Here is a 26196-nt window from a genome sequence, read left to right as displayed (position 1 = left end):
TATGATGTAATTTGATGTAAAATCAATAAAGGTTCAATATATCATAATATTTAAAAAAAATAGTCATCTTTTGCATTGTTTTCAAATATAGCCTATTGTTGTGACATAGGGTCAGTTTGACCAGTCAGGGGTGAGCTGTGGTGACCTGTGGTGACCTCTTGAGCTCACAGGACAACTTTCATGGCTCTGTGTTGCACACAGCCATGTGCAAATTTTATATTAAAAAAAAGAAAGTAAAATTTCTGATCAAGTATATATATTTGGTTAGCACTCTTGGTTTCGCAGATAAAATGGATAAATATATGGATATTTAAGATATTTTAATTTTCAAAGTCAAGAAATGTGTGACATTGAAAAAATATGTTTACAAAACAGACTTTCTATTTTGAAAATGCTGAAATGTTGAAAATGTTACAAAAGAGGAATTTTAATTTTAAAGTTTAAGAAAAGATGACTGACTTACATTAATTTACTTTGTTGAACAACTGAGTTTATTCAAACATTCTTCATTCAAATTCTTGCATAAATAACCCGGCGTTACAACTCACCCCATTAGCAGGGTATTGTAATAGTGGAAGTCGTTGTATTTGACATTACCTCACATAATGTGTGATGTGTAGTAGATGTTTAAATGACTAGTATTTGTAGTAGACAAATAGGAGTAGCTTGTATCAAAGTTTGAGAGACATAGCACAAACAAACACTGAGTTATATATGATGAAACTACTGCAATTATTCCTGGTCTCCCCTACCTGTCTCCTCCATTCTCTACTGGCACTTGCTTTATGTGTTTGCTGAATAATTGTATCAACAATAAAACAACAAAACAAAGTGAACAAATTAATCAAATAAAAGCTACTTTTAATATCACTCTGTAATTTTTTTAATTGTATTATTAAAAAAGTTTGCGTACCATATATTGAGATACATTGTTTTATAAGCAAAATATATTATACTTTCAATTTCATCACAGGTAACAGTCTGTACAATCATCTTTTGTGTCTAGTACATTATGATTAATTGTTTACAATGAAATTATGAATATATCAACTGAAATTGACTTCATGATAGGGATTTCTAATTAGACACTTGTCGATGGTTACACTGGCGCAAACAACTTCTTTTAGCTGAATTTATGAATACTGTTGTCAAAGTGAGAATTTTAACCCCATAAGCAGAGAAAACATTGTAAAAACAGTAGTAGAAGCAAACATAGCTTGCAGTCGAAATATAGTAAGCTGGGAATGTTCAGTGGAGCGTCTTAACAAACCATCTCATGAAATGTTAGAATTGGCACATACAGCATTACTTCAAATACTTCAAGAAACCAATCAACCATTTGCTGTGAAGGATTCATCTAAATTCCACTTAGACGGACACAGTTGATCCTGTACAGCTCCTATTCTTATAGAAGTTTGAGACTGAATCACAGAGGAAATTAAGTCCTATCACAGCACAGAAAACAAGGTCTCATTTTCTCTCTATCCTTCCTATACTCTTACCTTCCGCATTCCACTGATCAAAAGAGACATCTCTGCACAGACTTCATCAAAAAAGACAAAAGCCAAATATGCTATAATAACAGCAATATATGCATCAATTATATTTGTTCTGCTGCGTAGCCTCCTGGGAGGCTGTAAACTTAACAGACATGTTTGAGCCCTGTCTTTGCTCTGTTTAAAGCACAAAGTGGTCTACAGGTGGTCATGATGATGTTGCCTCAAACTCGCCCAGGGTATTTTCAAAGATCTGAAATGAAGTTTGATGAAGACATTTTAAGGTAACATGAATCACAAAATGATATGACATCAGAATATGGCACTCCGATTTCTATTCTCAGGCATGTGTGATTTGTGATGGCACTTAGGTGGCAAAAAGTCGGATGCAGCATCAAACTTTATCATAGCAGTTCAGAGGGAACAGTGTTGTTCAGTGGGGTGGAATGTAAAATTCCCTGCAGCTGCAAATAGTTGTGGGACAAAAAAGTCCATTCTTTGCTTCTGAAACAGAATCATGAGCATTCATTCTTTCCACTCAAGTGGTGTGTGCGAAAACACTCCCAAGTCTCAGTGGAACACACACACACACACATGCAGGGAGGTGAGGTGAGAAACCACACAATGTTCCTGCCTTCACCTCTGTTCTGGGAAACAGAGCAGCGCAGCTGTGTTGTTCTCTGGTCAGAGTGAACATGCAGGCCTGACTAAACCAGGTTTGGGAGTGTTGGGTAATGGCTAGAAGAGGTGCTGGGGTGTCAGAGCAGGACTTGGTCATGTGGCTGGAGTGATTGGTTGGGCTGTTTAAAGCAAGCTGGTCTAAATAGCCATCTTATCAGTCCAGGTGGCTGTGGGCAAGCAGGAAATGAGGAAGTTAAACTGGTGCCACATAATTCCCAGGGAAAGTCCCAAAAGCACGAGTCCGTTCTGACGTACCTGCGGAGCGAGAAGAGCACATGCTGTGGTCAAACAGTAAACAAAACTAAATTAGAATGCAAATGACAAAACCAAAACATTTGTACAGTTTAAGTCCTGTTAAGCTGATTTCGCCTGAGAGTCCAACCTGTAATGTTTCATTAAGTCCAGTAGAGGGGGTCCTGATACAGGGTTTGTTTTGGTATTTAGGAGTTCACAAAGTTTTTTCCTTACCTACAAACCAGCCATCATCACACTTCTCCATCACTTGTACAATGTCTCCTTCTCTCAGCTCCAACTCGTCTGTGTTCTGTGGTTTGTAGTTGTAAACAGCTTTATACCTGAAATGGAGAATATGGAACAAAACACATGGCCTGAGACACAGATTCACTGAGACCGCAATGCTAAACAACGCACAGCAATATCAAGCTACCTTGGTTTGAGCTGAAACAACATGATCTCATAACACCATTCAAAGCTCTAGACTTACGGTTGGCGTCGCACCACTGCCGAACCGGAGTTGTTTGGCACTGGCACTTGCGGGAAGGAGTTGACATGTGGATTAGATGGAGCAGCCTGGTTTGTTATTCCACCCTAGAAGAAATGGAAAACCTCATGTCATGCATTATGAAATAAGATATCATGAAGGACATTCCCATCCACCACTTTGGCAAGACAAAACAATTACACCAGTGATGGGTGCGGCCATGCAGTGTCTCTCTAAGTGGAAGCAGTGAGTGCGGACCTGCGTGGGGTCAGTGTATCTGGGGGTGTTGGTTCCTGCTCTGTGTAAAGATGCTGCTGACTGAGCGGACGGTGAAACAGCTCTTGCCGCGGAGTTCTGGTTAGCTGAATATGTTCCGCCCCGGTGGCTGTTGTGGGCGGCGGGTGAAGCAGGCTTGGGGGTGCTGTGGGGCCAGAGATTGGTCGTTTCTCTGGACGTCTGGGCGGGGGAGCGTGACTGTGAGGCGGTGCCGCCGTAAGGCACGGGCGAGGACGGCTTCAGGGGGGAGTGCTCGGGTTCGGGGCTGAGGGAAGTGGGGGTGAAAGGGGAGGCGGGTGACCGCGGGCAAGGGGAGTGGAGCGGACGCCCTGGACTCTGGGGTCCAGGGGAGACGGGAGACACGGGGCCCGTCGCGAAGTCGTCCGCGGAGTATTTGGTGCGGGGCATCTTGTTGACCTGGACGTAGTTGGCGGGGAAGATGCCGCTCCGGCTGGTCCCTGAGATCCTCCCCTCCAGCCACTTGTCGTCAACACGCCTGGTTACACTGATCACCTCACCCTGAGGAGCAACAGCAAAGACATGAAACCACAGAATAGAATAGAATAGAATAGAATACATTGCAGGTAGATTATCCTATAGACATCTAATTAATCAATCAATTCTAATGTCACAGCAGCAGTGGTGGAAAAAGTACTCAAATCCATTACTTCTGCAAAAGTAGCAATACCATCATGGAAAAAATACTTAATTAAAAGCAACATTAGAAACGACGACGACGACAGTCTCATTTTATCATGCAAACCTTGGAAACCTAATAGAAATTATTTTAAAGCTGCACTAAGCAACTTCTTCCTTTGGCGGCCCCAAGTGGCAGTGGGAGGTAACTCTTTGAATTTTTGAAAGTTTGAAGGACTTCATTACCCAGAAATCATGTAACTGCACACTCCTGTGACCTAAAGTTCTTCTTCTTAGCGCCTGGTATTTGTGGAGATAGTGAAAAAAGCAGCAGGTTCACCCACCGCTCAGTGCTGTTTAGGAGAACGTTTTATATTTCACTCTTAAGTTTGATTTGTCATTTCCAGCACCAGAAATTAATGTGGGCAAATATGGTGAATTTACAGGCTGTCAGTTAGTGCGGATGTAGTTTTCAATTTGTAGTTTAGGCTGATAAGACGGCTGCATTTTTACATACAAATCTTGTGTAGTGCAGCTTTAAATACTGTGATAGATTAAATAAAATGAACCAAATTGATGCTCACTTTACGAAAAGAGAGTTCCACAGGTAGGTCAGCGTTAAAGTTGTACAGAGCCACGGCTTCCCCATAGTCCAACACCTGGATAGTGGGAGACTTTATAGGCGTCGGCTTCTCTGTCGGAGCCAGAATCTATGAGGGACAGAGGGAAGAGCTTCAAACCGGCGGTGTCACATGGTCAGAGATAACAAGCACAAAGCAACACTACAGAGAAATACCATTCCTCATTAATGAGACACATGAGGAAATTTACCTCCACATAGGTTGTGGGGAAAATGCCCGCTCTCCCATGATGTTCTCCTTCAAACCAGTTGGTGTCTACCTGCCTGTGGATGTAAACAATGTCCCCTTTCTGCAGAGTCAGCTCCCTGGGAAGAGGAAGACAGAAAGATAATGAGACGCACAAGGAGAAATTCCAGTAGATTACAGAAGCGAGGCTTTTGTTTGCTACAAGGAAAAAGGCTTTTGTTTCACCAGTGAACCTCACAAGATATATATTTATTGTTTAAAACAAAAACATTTCAGATTTGATTTCAAATGCGATAAATGTGATATCGGTATAATGTTTGCTTCTCATTAAGAAGAATGGACATGCGAGAAGGGAAATGGCGTATTTGCAGATCAGCTCATACTGTAACTCACTTGGGTGACTGAGCCTGGAAATTGAACTTGACTCTCGCTGCTTTCAACTGGAACGAACAAACACAGGAAATAATAACTGCTCTATTCATCTATTCGGACAACAAAATTTGAAACACCAATGCTCAAATCGCATGTAAAAAACAGAGAAATTCAAGATTTTTTCTTTCAAGTTTTTTTTCAAGTTGCACGGCTTTAAATTAATGAGAGATCCATATGAACATACCTTCTTCTCCTCTCTCTTAGGTGGGAGCTCCATAGTGTCATATGCAGGGGAGAGGCGTTCTACTGTAGAGCAAAGTAAAGCGGAGAGGAAACACCCAGGTAGAACAGGTTATCAGGACACAAGGAAAATGAATGGATAACAGGAGCACAGCTTGCATCAATATCAGCGGAGCGTGAAATGTGCGTTGCTCTATTCAGCGCATGTTATTTTTGAAGCCATTGTTGCTTTGAAAAAAGAAATCACAGCCATACCAAGTACATTAAGTCGGAAAGAATCTAAACATGGAAACAGTCCAGTCTCTCTGGACTAATTTCCAAGAAAAACAATTGGATAAAGCTAATCTGTAATCAGGTCTTCCGGCACAGTTCCACTTCCTATTTTTCTGTGCTTCCTCCCCACCCATCTACCCTCTTTTTCTATACAGAAACTGCGAGGGCTTTCCATGCTCACATCATTTAAAATGTGCCACACCAGAGTAGCAGACAACAGAGGAAATGAAAGAGAATCATGAGACCCACAGCAGTATATTGGATTACTGGAAGCTTTCATCATTTATGCTGTATGCTCCCTGATTAGATGAGTCTGCCTGCCGATTAGATCAGTGTGCATGTGTCGCGGTGAATAGTGAGACAAAGTGTAGTAGGCTATTCAGGAGCTGAACCATTGCACGATCAACTTGCACTAAATTGCATGCACAGTATATACTGCTAGTTAAAAGACTGACCTCTGCCATTCAGCTACCAAAATAGTCAAAATCAAAGTCATTGATCTGCATGAAAACAGGCCCAGCCATGACAGTGATTGTAAGTGACAGTTTGCATGTGTGTTGCAGAACAACAGGGAGGAAGATACTTATTTACCATATGTGGGAGCAGAGGCTGATGATGGGCCAACAGAGCGATGGACAGGCTGCTTTGATGCTGACAAAGAGCTGAAAAAAAGCAAGAAAAAAAAAATGATGTGTCGCTGTGTCTTGTCCCCTCAAACATTATCCCAATCAACACGAGGGTCCCTTATAAGATCAATGGACAGCCACACACACACACACAGATCTACAACCATCTGGCTGCAGCTGCTGGTTTTCATACAATACATTGGACAGAGAGGAGACAGATGTTGTGTATAATGAGAGAGACAACAGTAAGAAGGTCATGCAGATGATACTGGCCCATGTCTGTATCCTTGAGATTCAGTGATGTGATCAGTCTTGATGATTCGGGGCTCAGAGTCAAAACTCAAAGCGTCCCACCCCGCTTCCTGAACTGATTTGCATACACTGATATCCAGTCAGTGTTGTGTTGTGCTCTAGTGTTTGCAGCTGGCTGCGTTTGCCCAAAGCCAAACAACTGGTCCGGATGAGAGGAAGCAGTAAAAACCTGCCATATTCTTACTGCTGTATGTTTGTATTTTACATGTTCTTAGCAACAGGCACATTAAAAAGCCCCTCAGGCCACCTGGTAGGCAAGGGGTCGCCGGGTCAAAACACATGAGCTCAACTTAGCAAACAACAACTACAGGGAGAATCGTCCAAGAATGCATTACACACCAGGTAAGAAATGTGGAATGCTGCCCCTTTGAACTAACAAATATTGTACTTGAACTTGTTAAAGTTCAACAGCTTCCCAGCAGAATGTCCAGTGCAGCAAGTCACCTGGCCAACTTACAGATACCCTGCAATGTTTGGGAGTTTCTCTTTGCTGATTGGTCAAGGGGCTTAATGACCGTTCGGCCCAATCACAGTAACGGCTGTCTGGACAAGCTGTCCTGTGAACGGCTACGGTTCAGGTATTCACACTTGATGAAACAATATAAAAGTGGATTAAGAGGCTGGGAGTTGCACTCAGAGGAGGTCACGTATGTGGCAGTTAACCCCCTATCCATTAACCTGTCCTGCTGTTACCACTGCTGCTTACAGTTTGCAGGATACACACCCCTAACACAGACCAGACAATGAATAGAGAATCACTGTAAGAACTACAAAACATCTCCCAGAGTCACAAGATTTACATTTGGTTAACATGTAGACTCTTCATTATCCTCAATTACTGAATAGTTTCTTGACAGATACACTCCACAATAGTCCAATTGTTAGTGAACAGAGCTCATCATTGTAACAGTAACATGGAGAGAAAGTAGAGCCCCACCATTTTGTACTAAAACAACTAATTAAACAGCAATGAGTGCCATGAACTACAGCTTATAACTAAATTAGTCAAAGCCAACAGTAAAGGCATTAAGTGTACTTTACATAGCCTCACTGGTATATGTGAGAGAAACACTACTTTTATTTGAGTGATAGCTTAATAAGTTTGCTCTTTATATAACTAATGTCATGTTACACAATATGGGTGTGAATTAGATAACGATATGAACATTTCACTGTAAGGGTTTTTTAATAGATTTAGTGTAGCAGTACAGGTGTCTTTTACAGGGGAGGGGGGGGAGCAGTCACCCTGCTGAATACCCATATGGAAAAAATCATTTGCAGTATAGCTTTGCTCAGTTAAGTGCTGACCTTGTCATAGTGTTGTCACTAACCTGTAGTGTGCAGTCCCGGTCCTTGCAGCAGGTCCTGGATCCCTGGCTCTGGCCTCCTGGAAGCAGAGAGCACATTAAACTCTGTTCCCTGTTGCACCACTCAGTCTGCTGTGTAGCAGCTCAGGGGAAATCTCACTAGCTACAACTTCGACAGAGTAGAGGTGGTGACCACTCCCAAAGGAGCAAGAAATCCCCTGGGTCCTATGCTCCTTGGGCTACAAGAGCGCCGCCTATGATCTGTCTGAACCACCTTTGATTTATGTGAAGCAAAATTAGAGCACATGAAGCTGATTAAATCACGTATGAATCAGGACTAGCATGGGAACCAACAACATTTTTTTGGACAGTATTGTCCAAGTTTCTCTCTACCAAGCACAGTGGGATCTCAAGTTTCCCTGTGTTTCTATCCGAGATGTGAGGAAAATCAATCTAACAGATTCTTCATTTATTGGCAGGCAGATTTGTATTCGCTGGGGGAGTGGAGGGGGAGATTTGCAGGCAGGTGATTAGGATAGCAGACTCATCCAAGTGCAAGGCAGGCAGGCGGCTCCTGGGTCTGTCATCCAGGTCACAGGAGAGAAACAATACACACGGTCAAAGCTAGCAAGCAGGGTGGTCTCGCTGAGACGGTCAGCCTTCACTGGGAATTTGGGGGGAAGTGAGGGTGAGGGTGGGTGAGGATTCTGCCGGATGGGAGTAGGAGGGATGCTTCAGCAGAGAGAGTCAGGAGGGGGGCTCAGTACCTCACCCCGGCCTCGACGCTGCTTCTTCTGGGACAGGCTCCTCTCCAGGCCCTGGATCTCCGAGTCCAGCTCAGCCTCAAATCGACTCAGTTCAGAGACCAGACTGGCCTGAGCCACAGCAGTGATGGAGTTGGAAGGGTAAAATTAAAAGGCTAATACAGAATCTGATATTTTGGGGAATAATGTCCCTTTCACATGGTTAAAAAAAAACAAAATCTCAAAAGAGAGAATGGAGAAAGGCAACAGTTGAAGTGTACTGTCAAAGCTGCTCACCTCTATTGAGGGGGAACGGGGTTTCTCAGGTTGTTTGTTCAGGGATAGATGGCCCTAAGGACAGGAAAAACAACATTTAAGGGGCATACGGTTATCATACAATTTTTATTTCATCTCATCTTGTTCATAAACACCTGCTGCCGTTTTAGTCAGTGTGTATTGGGTTGTGTTCTTCCCTCATGGCTCATGGCTCCCACTGATCGTAATACAGTTCAAAAGTGCATCTAGCACTATATTTTGTTTACAAAAGCAGTGTTATCAACAGTTAAGGGGGATTCTGGATCAGCTTCAACTGTACTGGCATGCATAGCCTATAGGAGGAAATGTCAAATCTGACCTCACATCTGCATTTCTAGGGAGTTTTGAGGCATCCCTTTTTCCTGAGACAAATTCTAAGTGAATATTGTAGAGATTACATCTCTGGAATGTGTCTTGGATATGTTTTGGAAGTTCTGGGAGATTTTTAGCAGGTCACTTTCAGTTCAAAGTTTCTGCCAAGGCAGTGGATGGAGCTTTCAGGTTTTCAGGGATGGATAGAGAGCCATTGTTAGTGATTGAGATGGGCAACTCAAATTCTTAAAAAATAACTGTGGATATATGTCAAATTCATTAGGAAAATAAATTCTGGATTGGGGTTTTCAGAACACAGGGAAGTAAACACACCAAGGGCAGTTTGTCAAGCAGGACATGAGCACAGGTTGGATGCAAGGCGTGAACACAAACATGAACCCAGGAGACGCCCATATGTATGTTCTCTGGTCCAAATTATAGTGAACTTGATTTACTTAATTTAGTTTGCATCTACATAAACACTATGACGACCAGCCAAAAGCCACCCAAAAACACTATATCAGCCAGCCAAAACTTCCTTCACCCTCTCTTTACAAAGACTTATGGTCCAATAATACCAGCCGATTCTATCAAGTAATACTTTAAAAGGCTGTGCTGGAGAGAACCACAGACTCCCTGCTCTTTTTTCAAGTTTCTTGAAATACCTTGGCTGAATGTGTCCCTCTTAAAGCCAAGGCCTTCCCCCAGTCGGGAGTCATCTTCACTACAATCACAGGCTGTGATGTCACCGTGAGGGAGTACAACACCTGATATGGTCTGTGTGCTCAGTGGGTTTATAAACCCTGTCCGCGGGACGGTAAGAAAGGCAGAGCCTCGGCCCCTGTCATCCAGAGGAAATGAAATGAGTCTCCATGCTGTGGGCCATTATACACCACAAGAGGTTAACGCCATAATACGGATCACAAGACGCCCCGGCTCCCATGGGGGAGTGGAAACAAAGATTCCTTTTCTTCACACGCACAGACGCAAGGCTCAATTTGCACCAGATCTGGGACATTGTTGCAAGAGCCATTCAAAAACTCAGCCCAGACAAACACGCTGCTCTCTAAATCACCAGAGGTATTTAAACACAGTGTACACAAAAAGCTGCACACTCAATCACTACAGTTCACTGCAGCTCACTGCAGAATACACAAGACAACCCATGACAGCCTCAGTGGTAAATAAATATGTCACTGTCAATGTCACCGGGTTGTACAGTAAATTACTGACTTACAGTAGTGGCTAATGACAGCCAACAGAAATACTTAGATCATGCCTTTACTTGTCTGAAAAGCTAATTGTATGAAAGAAGGATGCCTATTGGATCTGCTGAATAAAAGCAGAAGCTACTGTAGCACATCTGGTGAGGAGAGGAAGGCACATTGTGGAATGACCACACTTGCAAGTTAAGTTTCCTCACGTGAGAAGATAAAATACTTAGTGTTCTCAGCTGAAAGACTCCTAGGGTATTGACACAACTTAATCCTAAGAGAAAAGGTGCCCATCCTTAAACCTGTTCTTGAAGGTAGCCCCCCCTCCACACACACACACACAGACACATACACACACACACTGGGGAAGTATTGCAAGGCTATACAAAGCATTTCAGTCATTAGACCAAACAACATTTAAAGGTTGGAGAATAAAACATCTTTCAGAAATGAAAGACTAGGAAACAAAGTCACCAGGAAACAAAAAACCTACATTTCCTTGGTCATCTAAAGTGAGATCACAGCCTGTTTTCTAATTGATTGTGTGTTGGGCCTTACCTGGCTGTGGTTTTCTGAGGTGGTGCTCTGTCCAGGCTCAAAGTCAAATATGCTCCTCGGCTGAGGGTGCTGCTTTCCTGGGTCTGACAGCTTATCTACATCCTCACTCCTGAAACATAATCCCCCGACACACACACACACACACACACACACGCACACACACACACGCACACACACACACACACACGCACACACACACAAACACACACACACACACACACACACACACACACACACACCATGGACGGCAACTTAATCATGGCTTCATTGTTAGTGCCTGTAACGACAAATCCAAACTTGTCTATCCCAGACTTTTTCTGTCTCTTCCCCCATTGCTCATGGCCTGGGCTTTGTTTGGTATTCACATAAATGCCTGCGTCCCTCACTTCCAGTCTTTAGTGTCAAGTATGAAATTCAAGAACATTTTACATTCATAGCTTTATTATTAGTAGTATTTCAGACATACTGGAAATCAATAATATGTAAGGACATTACTGTAACATAAGCTACCCTGTCAAAGCTAATGTTTACTGAAGTAACACCACAGTTAAATAGCTGAATTTACACATGAAATTATGTAACCTCTTGTGCCTGTATGAGAGCTTTGTGTTTTGCACTGATAAGTGACTATTTTGCATTGTATCAAGCTGCTGGCTCTCTCTCTCTGGTCTAATAATCAACTGATGTTTGTTTATATGGGACAACAGACAATTGAATTGAATTGAATTGAATTGAATTGAATTGAGGGGGCAGCAAGGTGGCTCAGTGGTTAGCACCATCACCTCACAGCTTGATTCCTGTCCTTTCTGTGCAGAATTTGCATGTTCTCCTGTGTTTGTGTGGGTTTCCTCTGACTGCTCCAGTTTCCTCCCACACACCAAAGACATGCAGGTCAGGTGGATTAGAGACTCTAAATTGCCCCTAGGTGTGAATGTGAGAGTGAGTGATTGTCAGTCTATCTGTGTTAGCCCTGTGTTCAACTGGCAACAGTGTTCCCCTGCCTTCCGCTCAATGCATGCTGGGATAGGTTCCCTGAATAGGAAAATGAATGGATGAATTGAAGCAGTGCAAACTCACCAGTCTGGGAGGGCTCCATACGGTGTTAGTCTAAAGAGGTTCTTGTCTGCTTCATTCCCATCTTCTATATTGGCAGAGGGCTGGATCCCTGAGGATCAAAACAGACCAGTTTTAGGTGAAAACAGATCATAGCAACCAACCAGGACAACAGATCATTCACACTTTGGAGGTTGATGGTTTCACTTACGTTCAGCTGGCCACTGTTCTGAATCCTCCAGATCAGATTCTGGTAAACAGATAGGACAAAGATGACATGCACTTCATAACACTGAAGCTCTTGTACACAGATGAACTGATTGTGTACAAGCTCACACTTGTACATTTCATTCACATACACTTCCAACTCCCCTGCAGTAATGTAAGATGGAGTTGCCCCTCCCACGGCTCAGTGGATGTGTCTTAAGATCAGAACCATAACTCACAATTATGATACTATATTCAGTAGGTTACATCCCAGTGCCATCATTCTTCATCCATGTCTAACTCAAATCCCTTCTTTGTTCTGCCAAAGAAATCCATCAGTAGCACCTCAATAAGTTTAAGGGCAGAATTAGGTATGGCAGAATTATCAGGCATGTTCACATGATAGCTTGCACTCTAGCGGCTCTTATTAGTGATTAATGTGCAATGTCAGTAGCTGTTTATGTGCTGAGAATATCCTCTAAAACAGAATGGAACCAGAGAAATCCGCTCAAATCACTAACCGCACAAATGTGTTTCAATTATGCAACTGCTAATGGAGAAAAATGAACAACTAGATTTGGGAGAGGCTGGGATAAGAAGAGGATTATTGTTGGAGTTAATAAGTCGAAATGACATAAGGCTTAAGTGCTCTTTCATCATGTGTTATTTTGCCTCTTAATAATCTGTTTGCTGGATCAGCTCCGTAGTATCTGGCATTGATAGAAAGGAATTCTGTCTGGAAGATAGAGTGAGAGTGTGAGAGGTGAGGGAGGAGGAGCGCCCTTACCTTCTGGCTTCTTGTGAATCTGCCTGAACATGCTCTTGTACCAGTCTCTGGGCTTGTTCACACTCTGGCGTAAGAAAGGAGGGGAGGTGCGGAAAGTAAACAAATCTGACGAATGAGGCTTTGAGAAACACACCACATGGATATAGCAGGAACATGACAGGCCAGCTCAAAGGAACGTGGACTGCAAAGTTTGTTGATGGTGTGTGCAAAGAATGCGAACTCCATGATGATGTCTGATGATTAAATGGTGCATTGTCTATGTTTGTCTTACCGATCTGGAGGCTATGGGCATCCCAGTCTCGTCCACTGGGCCGATCCCTGAGAACTTGATAAGCCTCTCCTCCCTGGTAGGATTCGACCTGCGTGGCAAAGTGGAAGAACCTCTGGCCTGGACGCCATTGGACAGCCCTCCTGATGTACACAATCAAAACAACACGTTTTTACTGATTATATTTTATGTTGTTGTTTTCATCTGTAGTCACTGGTTAGCCTGGCCATACAATATCACAGTCTGTGACTTTTTCATAGCAGTAAAGGCTACTGAATGTTATAGCAGCTAATCATTAGAAAGAGAATTTTCCCTGACATACCAGGAAACAAACTCTACCACATTCACATGAAACAAGTCCAAGCTATTATCCTCCAATGAAACATTCAATTAATTTCAGATTTGATTTGGCATAAACACTGGATACTCCATAAACAGCAAATGAATCATGCAACTCCCTCCCAGCTTAATGTCCTCCCTCACTGCCAGACTTGCCCTTAAATGAATCAGATTTTTCTTCCTTGAAACTAATTGGTGATTTGGAACAGGATATGAAGCAAGGATTTGAACATATATGACCATACCATGTGATTGCGAAGGGCCATAATAGGATCCGAAGCTAAGAGTGGTTGGGCCGCTTCCGTTCATCTCTGAGACCTTGAGAAGGGCAGAATAACCATCAATCCAAAGAAAAACATTACAATGCAATGTAATAAAAACTGAATTATATTAGAGATGGTTTCAACACCACTCCAAGGCTGGAAATGTGACTTGTGATGCATCACATTTCCACAGGGAGGAGCACTTGTATACTGAATTCTACGGACCCAGTGCAGCATGTCATGAACACAGAATCCAAGAGATAGCTGTGCTTGCCTTGAGCTCTCCAGATGGCAGCCTTGCAGAGCGAAAGGGACTCAGAGGAGGGGTTGGGAGTCCAGGGGAGATGACCACCTCTTGGATCAGCTCTGGAGATGTTAGGAACTGCTGCTGATCTGAAGGAACTCTGTCCCCAGAGAAGACGATCTGGGAGCCATTTGGATGGTCCACCACTTCCACACGTTGCTAAATGAAGAGGAAGTGAAAAGTATGGATCAACAAAAACAATGTGTGAACTTCGCTCCTGTCCTGTCGTGTCCTCCTGTTGTCCCTGGGTAAACCCCACTCTCTCTGGGAGGTCATGTGAACTTGTTAGCAACGCAGCTATTCTCTAGAGAATAACTGGCCTCTGCGCTGATGAAAAGGCCCCTAATTTATTTAAAGCAGGACCAGTGGGAGGTGGTGTTCCACCCACTTCATCATCTCTCTTGCAGCGACTGCAGAAAGGCTTCATTCAAGGTGCAGAGCGGGGGCACTGAAACAGGAGAAGCCCATTATGAGCCCATTAACTACCTATTCACCAGGCCTGCCTATTCTCGGGCCGGGGGGCGGAGCTGGGGCCAAAGGGGTCGGGGAAGGGTCATTGATGTCAACCTCAAAGTCCAGCAGTGCTAGAGATGGTCTGAAAATCTCTGGTGCTCCTGTGGTCTCCATAGTGATCGTTCCACCCCTCTCACATGAGGGCCGGCCTACCTAATGATTTTTCTGGCCAGTTAATAAAATAGTATTACTTTTCCACATGCACTATACTTGTTGGTGTTTTGCCTGGATTTCACATGTTTAAAAGTGTCTCCTTGTGTCATGCAAACTCTCTCAAAACTTTCTGAATATAATATCATTGGAATTGCAACCATTAAAAATGCCTTTACCAGGGGCGCCCCGGTGGCTCACTGAGTACGGCACGTACCATGTAAGGCTTCCCACAGCGACCCGGGTTCGAATCCGCCCCACAGTCATTTGCTGCATGTCCTCCCCTCTCTCACATACCTTCCTGTCTATCTCTCACACTGTCTCTATCTAATAAAGCATAAAAAAAATGCCTTTACCTGAGACTGCATGTGATCTGTTATGGTCCTTGTGTCAGATATAAAATTCTTGCACCCAGCATCAAAAGTATCTGCAAAGAAAAGAAGTGCCATCAGTGTTTTTTTACAGTTGTTCTACCTTTTATGAAGAGAAATTCAATTTCTTTAAACACTCACTTAAAGTAATCCCAGACAAATTGTATTATTCCTATCAGGTGGGATATCTATATTTTGAAAAATATGGATATGAACCTGCAACTTCAGTAGCAAAAGGAATATGTTTATTGTATTGTTGGAGTTATTTCTTGGAGTGAACTGTGTCATGTGTGCCTCACGTCACTACCAGAGATGACAGTTCTGATGTGCTACAAAGGCAGACTGAGAGGCTTTCAAGACACAAACTGTCAGCTTCTTGTATAAAGTGTATAGATGTAAAGGGCTTGTTTGTACATGCTTGTTGCATCATCAATGCATGGTTGCTCCATCGCAAAGATGAAAAGTTTGGAAAACCCTGCAGCAATTTTATACTGGTTATCGTCTATATAAACATTTATCATCTATGAAGCTTATTTCACTGGAGATCTGAAACTGGTCCAAAAAGAAAAATATTTTGCATTATGTTTGTTTGTGTATTTTTCAAATTCCTATGCTGAGTCTCAATGCATTTGTTCGCAACTGTCCTCGTCAGCAAAAGTTTTAACTCTGACTCATTAGTTGGTTGGGGTTCCAAAAAGTCTCCCCTGTCATAAATCAAATGTTATATTTAAGTGGACTTGACAAGTGTTCCATTATCCTACTTCCCTTGTGCTCTGAAGAAGGAAAGTTAGCATCACCCGCGTTTCCCTGTTGCCAAGGCAAAGGCCATCCAAAACAATGACTGTGACTCACATGCCTCGCTCTTCCCTGTCATACAGTGCAGTCAGAGGCCAGACTTGAGGGTCTGGATGATGGAGAAAGTCAGCTACTGAAAGCAGAGACCCGGCCCTAATCAATGGCACCTCTGAAAACCAGATTAGGCCTGCTGTTTCAACATCAAAGGCATGGAGGAATGAGGGGGAGGCCATTTCCGCTCATGTATGTGGCAGGCACCTCTCATCTACAGTGGCTAAATGGGCCCATAATAACAGAGTTGGCATGGTAACCACGGATCTGCAACCGTACAAGCCCGCAACCCTGGCCTCTGCTGCTCCTATGGGATCAAATTGTTAAGTGATTCTAAGCCACTCTTCTCCATTCTTCTCCACTCTGAGTGTGGTCAAAATTGCTATATCTGGGAATAGGTCAGTGAGGTTAACAATAGGGTTAATGTAAGGATTAGCTTCTTTTTTGGTGAAAACGATGACGTGTTCTGGCCTTGCAGCCTAGGAAGAAAGTAATGACCGAGCGCGGGCCAGGCTACTACAGGCTGAGAGCTGTCCAAGAGAATTGGGACCGATGAGTTTTCCATGTGGCATTTGCAGCTGAGCATTAGAGTCTATAATCATTGTGGTCAAGCCCAAGAAAACTATATGCACTGTGTCTCTGTTCGCTAGAAGACAACACAGAGCCCATGTGGTGATAGAATCAATGTTCCAGTTTCCAGACAACGATGTCACCCTGTCTGAGTCATCATCTCCCAATAAACTGTGTTACATAACAGGAAAATTATGGGAAATGGAGGATTGCGTCTATAACAATACCATTACTGCTCAGGCACTACAGAGATCATATCATCGCTGAAAGCAATCACAATCAGTTTATTATGTATAGAACAATAGCCAGAAATGTAAATAAGCTACATTCAGCTTAATATGGTTTACAATGTGTTTGACATGCTACCCTCATTAGAAAGGGTATCAGTGTGCTGCCATTCACTTTAAAGGTCCTGTCTAACTGATACCTGGATAACTAGATGTATAATTCATTGGTGTTTTCGACAAATAGCCTTTCCACACGGGCCTGTTTAATTCAAAACTCCTGAAGGGCAAACAATGGAGCTCCTTTTCCACCCACACACTGCTGCCATTCAAGCCTCTACAGCAACTACTGGACTACAAGAAGCTGCCCTCTGTTTGCCAAACCCATGCATTTCATAAAGTGCGTGCTTACTAGAAAGATATTTAAAAAATATTATTAATGAGATACAGAATCAATAAACATTGGCCAACTGCAATGCCAGTACTATAACAACAGCATTTATCCCGAGGGATGCCTTCAGTCAAAGCATCACTGTGACAACAAAGCATTGAATAAAATATGAATATTGCCCCTCATTATATTCCTGTGGATGTGAACTGTTCTGAGACACAGTTTGCTGTATATCTATGCAATAAAAGAGTAATTGGAATAAATATTTTTAGAAATTTAAATCGTTGTAAATTGTTGTTGTTACAGCACTATTTAAAAAAAAAAACATCCATCATTACATCCTTTTAGAGGGCATGACAGCTGTAAAGGCCTACTGCATAGTAGTAGCATCAAGATGAGTAGGCCTATGCAAAAAGAGTGTCTCTCTGTGTCTCTGTGCCTTTGTCTGGGGAGTCTGGGGAGTTAAATCCAGCTGAGAAATCTTCCAGTGCTGCACACATTCCCTCTCCATGAGCACCAAACACAATCCTGCCTAATAAGGAAAAATCAGTGCCGATATCTAGTGAAAAGTCCCTGACCAGAAGACTGGCTCTCCCTGGGTTTTCTCAGAACGCCCAATGCATTCTTATCTAATTACTGAGATTTGACGGCACAGGCAACTATCACTTTCACATGGACCGGGTTCCTGCGGTTGGTGCTGTGTGAGTACCTTGACGCTATCCCTCTGAAATTTGTGTACTATTAAGCCTACTTAGGTCAAAGACTATACAACTTAAATCCCTATTAGGTGAAAAATCCATAATCACCATTAGATGAGTTTGAAGGGACGGAAGAGAAAGCGATACCATAAAAGGTCCATGTGATCTCATCCCGAAGATGAGCTCAACACAAAGGCACTGAGATGTTTCGTGCAAGCTAGACGTTAGACAGATAGTATGCAGAACACCCGCATTTCATATTTCTGGCTCATTGAAAATGTTTTGTAGCATTTTAACCATGCCATATGTTTTCCCGTATGCGCCCTGCGGGATGACAGGCTAAACTGGGACAATGGCAGAGGATAATTGAGGACATGATGAGAAATGGGGGGGTTTCTGTATGGAAATCACTGCCTCTGAGCATGCCTGTCCTCAGGGAGCTCATCTGGTCCCTGGAAGAACTGGGCCAGATGTTAAGCTCTGTAAACTGAACCAGGAAACAGAATAGTCACAGATTCCTCACCATCTACATACAGCCCACTCCACCAACACCATCAACCACCATCATCACCACTATTGTGATACTGTTAAGAAACAAGTTACTTCACAGAGGCATTAGGATGTTTTGGGGTTTTTTTTCTGAATGGACTAGATGAGAAAGCAGGCTATTTATGAGAAGTTGCTGAGCCAGAGCAGACTTACTCGGCAGCACAGGGTCAGTGAACCTCACCACACCCTTGTGATTCCTGTGAAATCAATGGGAGGTTTCCACTGCCGAGAATAGCAGCACAACTTTTACAAAGTGATAATAAAAAAACAACCTGGCACATCTGCAAATATGTGGAAAAAGTGAGGCCATTTGCACACATTTTTTACCAACTTGCCAGTTAGTCTTTTAATCTCAGCAAATTAAGATTTCTGAGAAATTACTGTAATAGTTCTCATTGAGTGTTGCAACAAGCTGATGATAAATTAGTTTGTTATGAAATCCTTATTCGACAAAGTATAGTGACGCTCTACATCTGCCGTCAATTTCCCCTCCTCTAACTCTTCTCTTCTTCCGTAGAAGGATGTGGTCAGGTCTTTCTGCGACTGGGCTTGCCCCGCGATGACCCCTTTTACACCACACTGCATTGTCCTCACTAGGAAAAAGGCTGTCAAGACGACCACACAGAGCCTAATGAGTAACTGTCACGGTGGTGAGCCATAAACTTCTGCGACCTGCGATCAGGAAAGTTATGATTTATGGTCAGAGGGAGGAATATGCTGTCTGTATATTATCTACAAGTACTGACAGTGCAGAATGTGTTGATCCTGAGCGTGATATTTGCAAGTCCTAAGACAGTACAAGCACCACCCTCTGCCTCAGTGTGCAGCATGGTGGAAGGGCCTAGTTAATCATTGACTCCATAAGGTGGGAACTACTGCACACAGTCCGATGAACGGACCTAAGTCACATACATGAAGGAAACCGACCAAAAAAATCACGTGCTTGTTTGCTTAAGGTGGTCATTTTGTTTGGGGAAGCACTGGTCTGAACATAAACACTACATTACATAATTGTGATCTTCTAATGGAGTGTTCATTTCTTGGATGTCATTGCAAATCATAACTGAGTACCTACTGCCAGAGTGACACATAGAAGGGTGAAGTCTTATCAAACCGTGGCACACAATGTTACTTCTGCGCAACAAGTTGCATAAGAGGGTCATAAAACTGAGAGGATCGTGCTGGAAGAAGTTGTGAGACGGTAATTACAAGCACATTTTTAGTGAATAAATAAAGCTGGCATTAATTTGTAAATATATTAGGTGAGTCACTGTGCAGTTATGTGAGAGATGTGAGAGGTCCTGCAAGGTTGATCGCAGACTCCTGCCGTGCTTCCCCTCTGCAACTTGGCAGATGTGGGAAGACAGACGTAGCCCATACAAGGTCCTGGAGCTGCAAGTTTATGATATGCGGTTATTGGGGGATACACACATTTATCAGGAGGGAGCTATTTCACCTCCTTGTATGGTGCTCCCTCAGTCTGAGCAACAGGAGGAGTCAGAGTCTGCGTGCTACTTGTCAATGGAGAGGCAATGTGTTCCCAGCAGGACCTGGACAACACTAAATCACAGCCTCTCTCTCTCTCTGCGGAGCGCCCAGTACACAGATGAACAACAGTGAAATTCTATGGAAGCTTTACATCCAGACATTATATGCGGCTGTAACAAATAGATTCATTTTTCAAGTGGACTTTTAAAAACAAAAATAATAACAACCTGTCTGACAAAGCGTGAGCAAATTCACTCTCAAAACATAAGTAGAGGAAAAGCTCACAAACCCTCATGGCTGTCATTTTGCATATTCAAAGTTGAATATGGCCTGTGGAGATCAGGGGGGCAGCTAGGCCCTCAGTAATATCACAAAGGGAATCAGAGCAGGCTGTGGAAATTATCCTGACAGTGAGAGGAGCCTCTAAGTGATGGCTGGACAGACCTGGGGCCATTAGGCTTGATGTCTGGAGCAGGATGGGAAACTAGTCTGACAGAACAAATAATTTCCTATTGCATCATTGCTAAAACTCTGGAGCCAAGCTAGCAGCTAGCAACTGTCAGTGCGCCCATACCCACTGGGCAGAGCGATAAGATATGACATGTTGGGTAACACTGCCCATAGTGCCCTCCCTCTCTTCTTCTGTGGGGAATATTCGGGTGTGCCTCGGAGTTGCCCTCTCCTCCACTTGCCCAAAAGCCAAAGCTCAGTCAGTCCGCTCCCACAGGACTGTTTCAACATCAAAACAGCTCAGATCACATGGCTCAGCGAGGATAAGAGGACTTTTCTTCAGGTGCACTCTAAAAGCATCCCTCTGTGTGGCCATCTTCAGCTTTCTTTCCTTTTTTTTAAGACACTGACAAATTCCTGGGAAAGTCGGCAGCACTAATCCTGTGAAGCAGCCTGTAAGCCCCGAGCAGTCGGGCAGGTTACTCAACCTTCAAAAGAAAACAGACTACAGCAATAACCTAGCAAGACGTAAGATCACATAGATCTGTATCTGATAAGCGCGTAGGAGTGATTTGAATCTGTCACAACCTGTACTCATGTGGGAAAAAAAGTGTACTCACCTTGGATATTCCACTGACCCGTGAACTCACACCTCTTTAAGTCTTGTCTGCTCAGTGGTAATGAATGTAATATTTCAGAGGGAAGTCCTATGCAGCTCTCTCTCTCTCTCTTATGGAACTAGCCAGGACACACAATCTCTCCCTCTCTCTGTCTCTCTCTCTCTCACTCTCTCTCCCAGCCCTCGCTCCGCCTGTGAAGGACTTCCCGGTTGACAGGCATCGCCATAGCAACCCCCTGGGCCCTGTTCAAAAGGCACCCTCCTCTTGGCTTGTCAGTGCGGGGCACCTCCTTCAATGAAGAAGCCCTATTGTTGTGATAAGGTGATATTTCACAGCGCAGGGTTAACGAAAGGGGAACGCCAACAGTTCATCACCTCCACCTCCCAGACACTCCACACTGCCCAGTGACCCTGCCGCCATGACACACCCTTCTTTTCCTCCTAACTTTCTCTTTCTCTCTCCCTCATGCCTCCTTCTCCTTTGTGTGTGTGTGTGTGTGTTTGTGTCATGGGGGTGCACAGAGGCCAGGTCTCTGGCTAGTCAAAGGGACGAAGGGACAATAGGAGCTCTCTCTGTTCCAGGAGCTCTGGAAGCGTTTCTGACTCATTAGTCTTTGCCTTGGTCCACTACTGACACAGGAGCCGGGACTTGTCTGACAACTCTGTCACATCCTCCTGGCCTTCCTCCCATCACACACATATCTACATTATTGTTGGGTGTGATGGCTAGAGGACGCAAGTGCTGTTTTAATAGCTCTGCTGACTACAGACAGAAGGATGTCTGTCCTTTTGATGGCATCATCAGAATGGAATAAATATTCAAAGCAGAAGATGCAGCGTGGGCCAAGATAAGAGACATTCAAATTGTTCAGTTGAATATGTCCGGTAGGATACTGGAATATCTCAAAGTGGTCAAACCACAGAGCGAACAACAGTCCAAGAAGAATGAAGGCAGCACATTCTCAAATTCCTCTGCTGCTCTCGCCACCATACTCGCCTAAATGAAACTAGGATTTCCAGTTTGCCCGCAGTTCTTGCCAATGAAGACAAACAGTGTAAAACCTGAAATCGAACGGGCTGACAGGCTTGTTTTGGCTTTGTGTGTGGTGTTTCTTATTCAGCAAGTAGACTGAGTTACAAGGTCCACTCCACGTTGCAGGTGAGTGGTCCAGTCTGCCGCAGTCACACACAGTCAGCTCACTTTCTAAGATGCACTTTAATCTCCCGGAGAGTCCTGGTAATAAACTAGAGACGATTCAAGGGATAAAGTTTAACAAAGACTAGTCAATGGTCTATCTGTATTTGTTTGAATGTGTGTGTGTGTGTGTGTGTGTGTGTCTGTGTGTGTGTGTGTGAGAGAGAGACAGAGAGAGAGAGAGAGAGCGAGAGACACAGACAGAAAATGAGAAAGAGAGAGAGTTTATGTGTCCTGGCCAGTTCCAGCTTGGAATTGAAGGAGTCAGCTCTTTTTAATAATTCAGTGGTCTGGCTTGGTAGAGCGAAACTCATGGCAAATACCCATATCCATTTACCGAGCCCGTACACCGCTCCTTACAGGGTTGTTTTTGCCAAACAGTTGAGCCTCTGAACCTGAGAGGCGAGCTGGGCAGTAGGGTCTGCGGCTGAGCCTCTACCATAATCTGTATCCAACTGGACTAGACATTCGCCCCGCTGTGACCACATCTGACACCCTGTCACTCTGCGGCTAAATGAGGTAATCACGCAAGAGGCGATTGCTGCATTGGCTCGGGACCCAACACCTCTCTCACACTGGATACTTGTTCATTTTCTCAATCTCTTGTCGACCAAACAAACACAAATTCGTATCCGTTCCTGGGCCACCATCACTTCTATTACCGAGAAACAAGCATTATCTGGAGAGGAGGGAAGAGGCATGCCTCTCCGTTCATTGAGACGGATGAATTCCAGCTCAGACCTATGCTATGCTGTATCCCCATTGTACAGGCCCGTCCATTGTCCTTTCACAGTGAGTGGTATGTGTACCAGTATGTTACTATGGAGCAACCATGAACCTCATTAAAAGCCTGACAGCCAAAGATTCCAGCGAGTGAATAAACCATGACATAAATCTGTTACATAATCATAAACTACCTCACTTGATGACTGTAGGCCTGTGCTTCATTTTTTTCACCACTGGCTAGGAAAAGCTTCTCTCTAAGAGACAGGAAACAAGAGAGGGCAAGTCTGTCAAAATTACCAGGGGGAAAGTCGTCATCAAACAAAAATCCCATCGGAGAGATAGAGAAGGAAACAGGTAAATAACCAGCTCTACCACCATGATTGACTGATAAGAAGGCCCATGCCATATGTGCCATCCATATCCGGGTTGCGCTCTGAGGTAGCGCTTATGGAATGTCTTTCAGAACAACACAAAAGCACCAGGGTTTATTTTACCAGTAAACAACATTCTGCTGGGCGGTCCATCTCCCAGGCCTCTGGGTCACCATGTTGGCTGATGAGGACAAACATTCCTGATATAGTCATATATCCCCATGGGACCTGCTGCTCTTGGGATGCTTATTTGAGAAGATTTCCCCTCAGTACAACATAACAGCACCCTTGGCATAGAGGTGCTGGGGTAAATAGACCCACTGCTAGCCAGAGCCAGACACAGAATTGTCCTTGTCCTTATCCAGTTCAGGAATACCAAAGCCAGTGATGAAAACAGCTGAACCAAGGTTATACATGCTGCCATGAATGTGAAAATGTATATTTTGCATAAACACAAATATGGGTCCGTCTTGAATAAATCAACAAATGAGTGAATACACCTTTATATAACAGGGCAACAGGCACACACTGAAATATTTCAGACCAAAACAACAACTACAGCCACAACAGGAGCCAGTTTTGGGATAGAGGTCTGATGATATCCATCTTCTGAACCACAGACAGTAAAAGATTGGCATCTACAGTAGTAAAACCCTCCTCATATCCTCCCTTCTCTCTACAACCACTCAGCTGTTGCTCAACTGTTGCTCAACAACATTCGGACAAAAATGAAAAAACAAACTTCACAACAATGACAGCAATAACAAACAACCTGTGTATCCAGTAGGCATGTGGATCATCTTGTCTCTTGTTCGCCTCAATGGTTTTCAGACAGTGATAGAAACAGAGTGGTGGAGGACAACAACAACAACATGATGCTCTAATCTGTGTTGGAGTCAGTTCACTTTCAGTTTACTCCATTCAAAATGTAAACGAAAACTCCAAGTTACATAAAAACGACAGAGCCTTTGTTCTATCATTGGCAAAGAGTTTTCCCTTTTCCTTTTAATTGTGAAGAATATCCACTGCCTGAGTTGATGCTAACCCTGGCTCTAGTCGCAGTGTGAAGTAGCAGCACAAGTTATACAGTACTTACAGAGCAGTGCAGGCTGAGCAATGAGGTCTCCTCAGTGCAGAGGGAGAGAGGAAGTGAATGAGAAGGAAGGAGGGAGCGATCCACTGCTGCTGTTTCTCCCGCTCTCTCTCTCTCTCTCTCTCTCTCTCTCTCTTTCTCAGGCCAACAGGGTGTCTTTTATCTTCGGCGAATGATTCAGCTTGGGTCTGAATGTGTGTAGGCGTGTGTATGTGTGTGGTGTATGTTTGCATGTGTGTGCACGTGTGTGTGTGAATGTGTGTGTGTGTGTGTGTGTGTATGTGCGTCTGTGCAAGCATGCAGTCCTCTACAGCTCATCAGGGAGAAGGGACTCAGTAATAGTTTCCATCCACAGCTGGAAATAATAGAGATTCCCATACAGGCACAAGCTCAGTGGCACCGCCTTTTAGTGTTTTATGTGCAGGAAAAGAGGAGGCCATTTCCATAGGCATCTCAATAAACAGACCTGTGTGACACACATCCAGTAATACCTTGGTCTATTCAATATGTTAGGTCTTACATCTTGTGTCTATCACATTCACCTCAGACACAAAAGAGAGTCCAGTGAGCTTCCCATAAGATCCAGATGGCTTAGTTAGTGAAGTAGCGTATTCACCTGTCACCTTGCAAGGTACTATAGGTATAGGTGTACTCATGGACAATTGCAAATGCATACACACACACATACTTAGGCCCATACACACACACACACACACACACACGCACACACACACAAACACTCGAGAGCCTCTGCGAAGAATCAGTGTTTCCATGCTCTGCTCCAATATCAGGCCCCATTTACCCACCCAGTATAGGAAAAAAGCTTGCAGCGAAGAGAAGAGAAGCAGGTTTACCTAGTGCTAATGCTTTCCACTTTAACTCCACAGTATCATACTATCACATTTTGCTGCAAAGTGTCACTGTGGATCAACTGTATGTACTTACTGTAGTCCCTGTGTGTCCGTTCCAAGCTCTGCTGAGTTCCTGATAAGTGACAGCTCTATCAGTCTGTTCCCACTCCCATATTTCCATGTCCTGAGAAATCCCCTGAGCCCACAGCGGCCTGCTGGATTCTACCACTCTGAGTCCAGAAGCTGCTCTCAGCTCTGCCATCCAAAATAAATATTTAACAGCTTGGCTGTGAGATCACCAACCAAAGGTCACATCCCTCTCTCTCTTTCCCTCCCACCGTCTCACTGAGTCCGTCTCCACCTCAGACCTTGGAGACAACTTGGATTACTGTCAGTGGACTCACCAGTCACAATGAACAGCAAACAATTCAATACTGTAGGAAGGAATGATATTTAGTCCATGTTACACACTTTCAGCAACTTTGTTCAGGCTTGTGGAGACGTGTGAGCCATGATTAGTAGTAGTATGTTTCATTAGGCCACTAATGATGTATTTGTAGTAATTGTGAATGGATCATTGCTTCTATGGGTGTTGCAATGTTTAGTGATTTCTGCCAAGTGCTAGCATTGTGTGTGTTTTCAAGATGATCAATCATTCTTTGCAACAAACTTGAAATCATCATTCCTAACATCTAGTGAACAAAAAAATTTTCTTTCACTTGTATAGGCTTTGCTGAGGAATGACTATTCACATTATCAACAATACAACACTGCCTATTAGTGGTTCTAATGAGAATTGCATGGAATTTATATTTTACAACATGACTACAGATAGATGTCGCCAGAATCTTTATTCCAAAATCAAAGTCATGAACCAGCCTGCATCCACCATCAATGTATTTCAATCATTTTAATAAACAGTGCTTTATCTGCAAAGCTATTATAATGAGATATGGTAATA

At 43.6% G+C, this 26196-nt stretch overlaps 1 protein-coding gene across 7 annotated transcripts; it reads right to left on the bottom strand.

Annotated features, from left to right (window-relative positions):
- Positions 1–502: 502 nt before the first annotated feature.
- On the bottom strand, positions 503–24477 carry sorbs3 (sorbin and SH3 domain containing 3). 7 transcript variants are annotated; one of them, XM_071534320.1, is made up of 21 exons: positions 24388–24477; positions 15150–15220; positions 14101–14289; positions 13809–13881; positions 13228–13367; positions 12957–13020; positions 12174–12212; positions 11987–12074; positions 10910–11018; positions 8808–8861; positions 8535–8642; positions 7792–7847; positions 6114–6184; positions 5254–5315; positions 5031–5077; positions 4642–4756; positions 4395–4520; positions 3157–3693; positions 2902–3005; positions 2646–2752; positions 503–2432 (listed from the first exon to the last, which is right to left on the bottom strand). In XM_071534320.1, the coding sequence occupies exons 2-21, from the start codon at positions 15159–15161 to the stop codon at positions 2371–2373; spliced, it is 2163 nt and encodes a 720-aa protein (XP_071390421.1). In that variant the 5' UTR covers positions 15162–15220; positions 24388–24477; the 3' UTR covers positions 503–2370. The 7 variants fall into 7 exon arrangements, with proteins under 7 accessions (XP_071390421.1, XP_071390434.1, XP_071390449.1 ...); XM_071534333.1 differs by lacking the exon at positions 24388–24477 and adding an exon at positions 21001–21140 and having other exon boundaries at positions 503–1749; XM_071534348.1 differs by lacking the exon at positions 24388–24477 and adding an exon at positions 21001–21138 and having other exon boundaries at positions 3592–3693.
- Positions 24478–26196: the final 1719 nt, after the last annotated feature.

This window comes from Centroberyx affinis, unplaced genomic scaffold (assembly GCF_046629955.1).
Source record: "Centroberyx affinis isolate AG114_WGS23_722 - 3 ecotype Tasmania unplaced genomic scaffold, CSIRO-AGI_Caff_v1 ptg000169l_1, whole genome shotgun sequence".
NCBI lineage: Eukaryota > Metazoa > Chordata > Actinopteri > Beryciformes > Berycidae > Centroberyx > Centroberyx affinis.
This window is presented reverse-complemented; position numbering and strand designations above follow the sequence as displayed.

Bases quoted from the DNA above. Each gene is read 5' to 3' on its own strand.
- sorbs3 (XM_071534320.1), bottom strand. The intron at 13,368-13,808 runs GTATGGTCATAT...TGTGTACATCAG, and splicing joins TGGCCCTTCGCAATCACATG to GAGGGCTGTCCAATGGCGTC. The intron at 11,019-11,986 runs GTGAGTTTGCAC...ATTATGTTTCAG, and splicing joins TATGGAGCCCTCCCAGACTG to GAGTGAGGATGTAGATAAGC.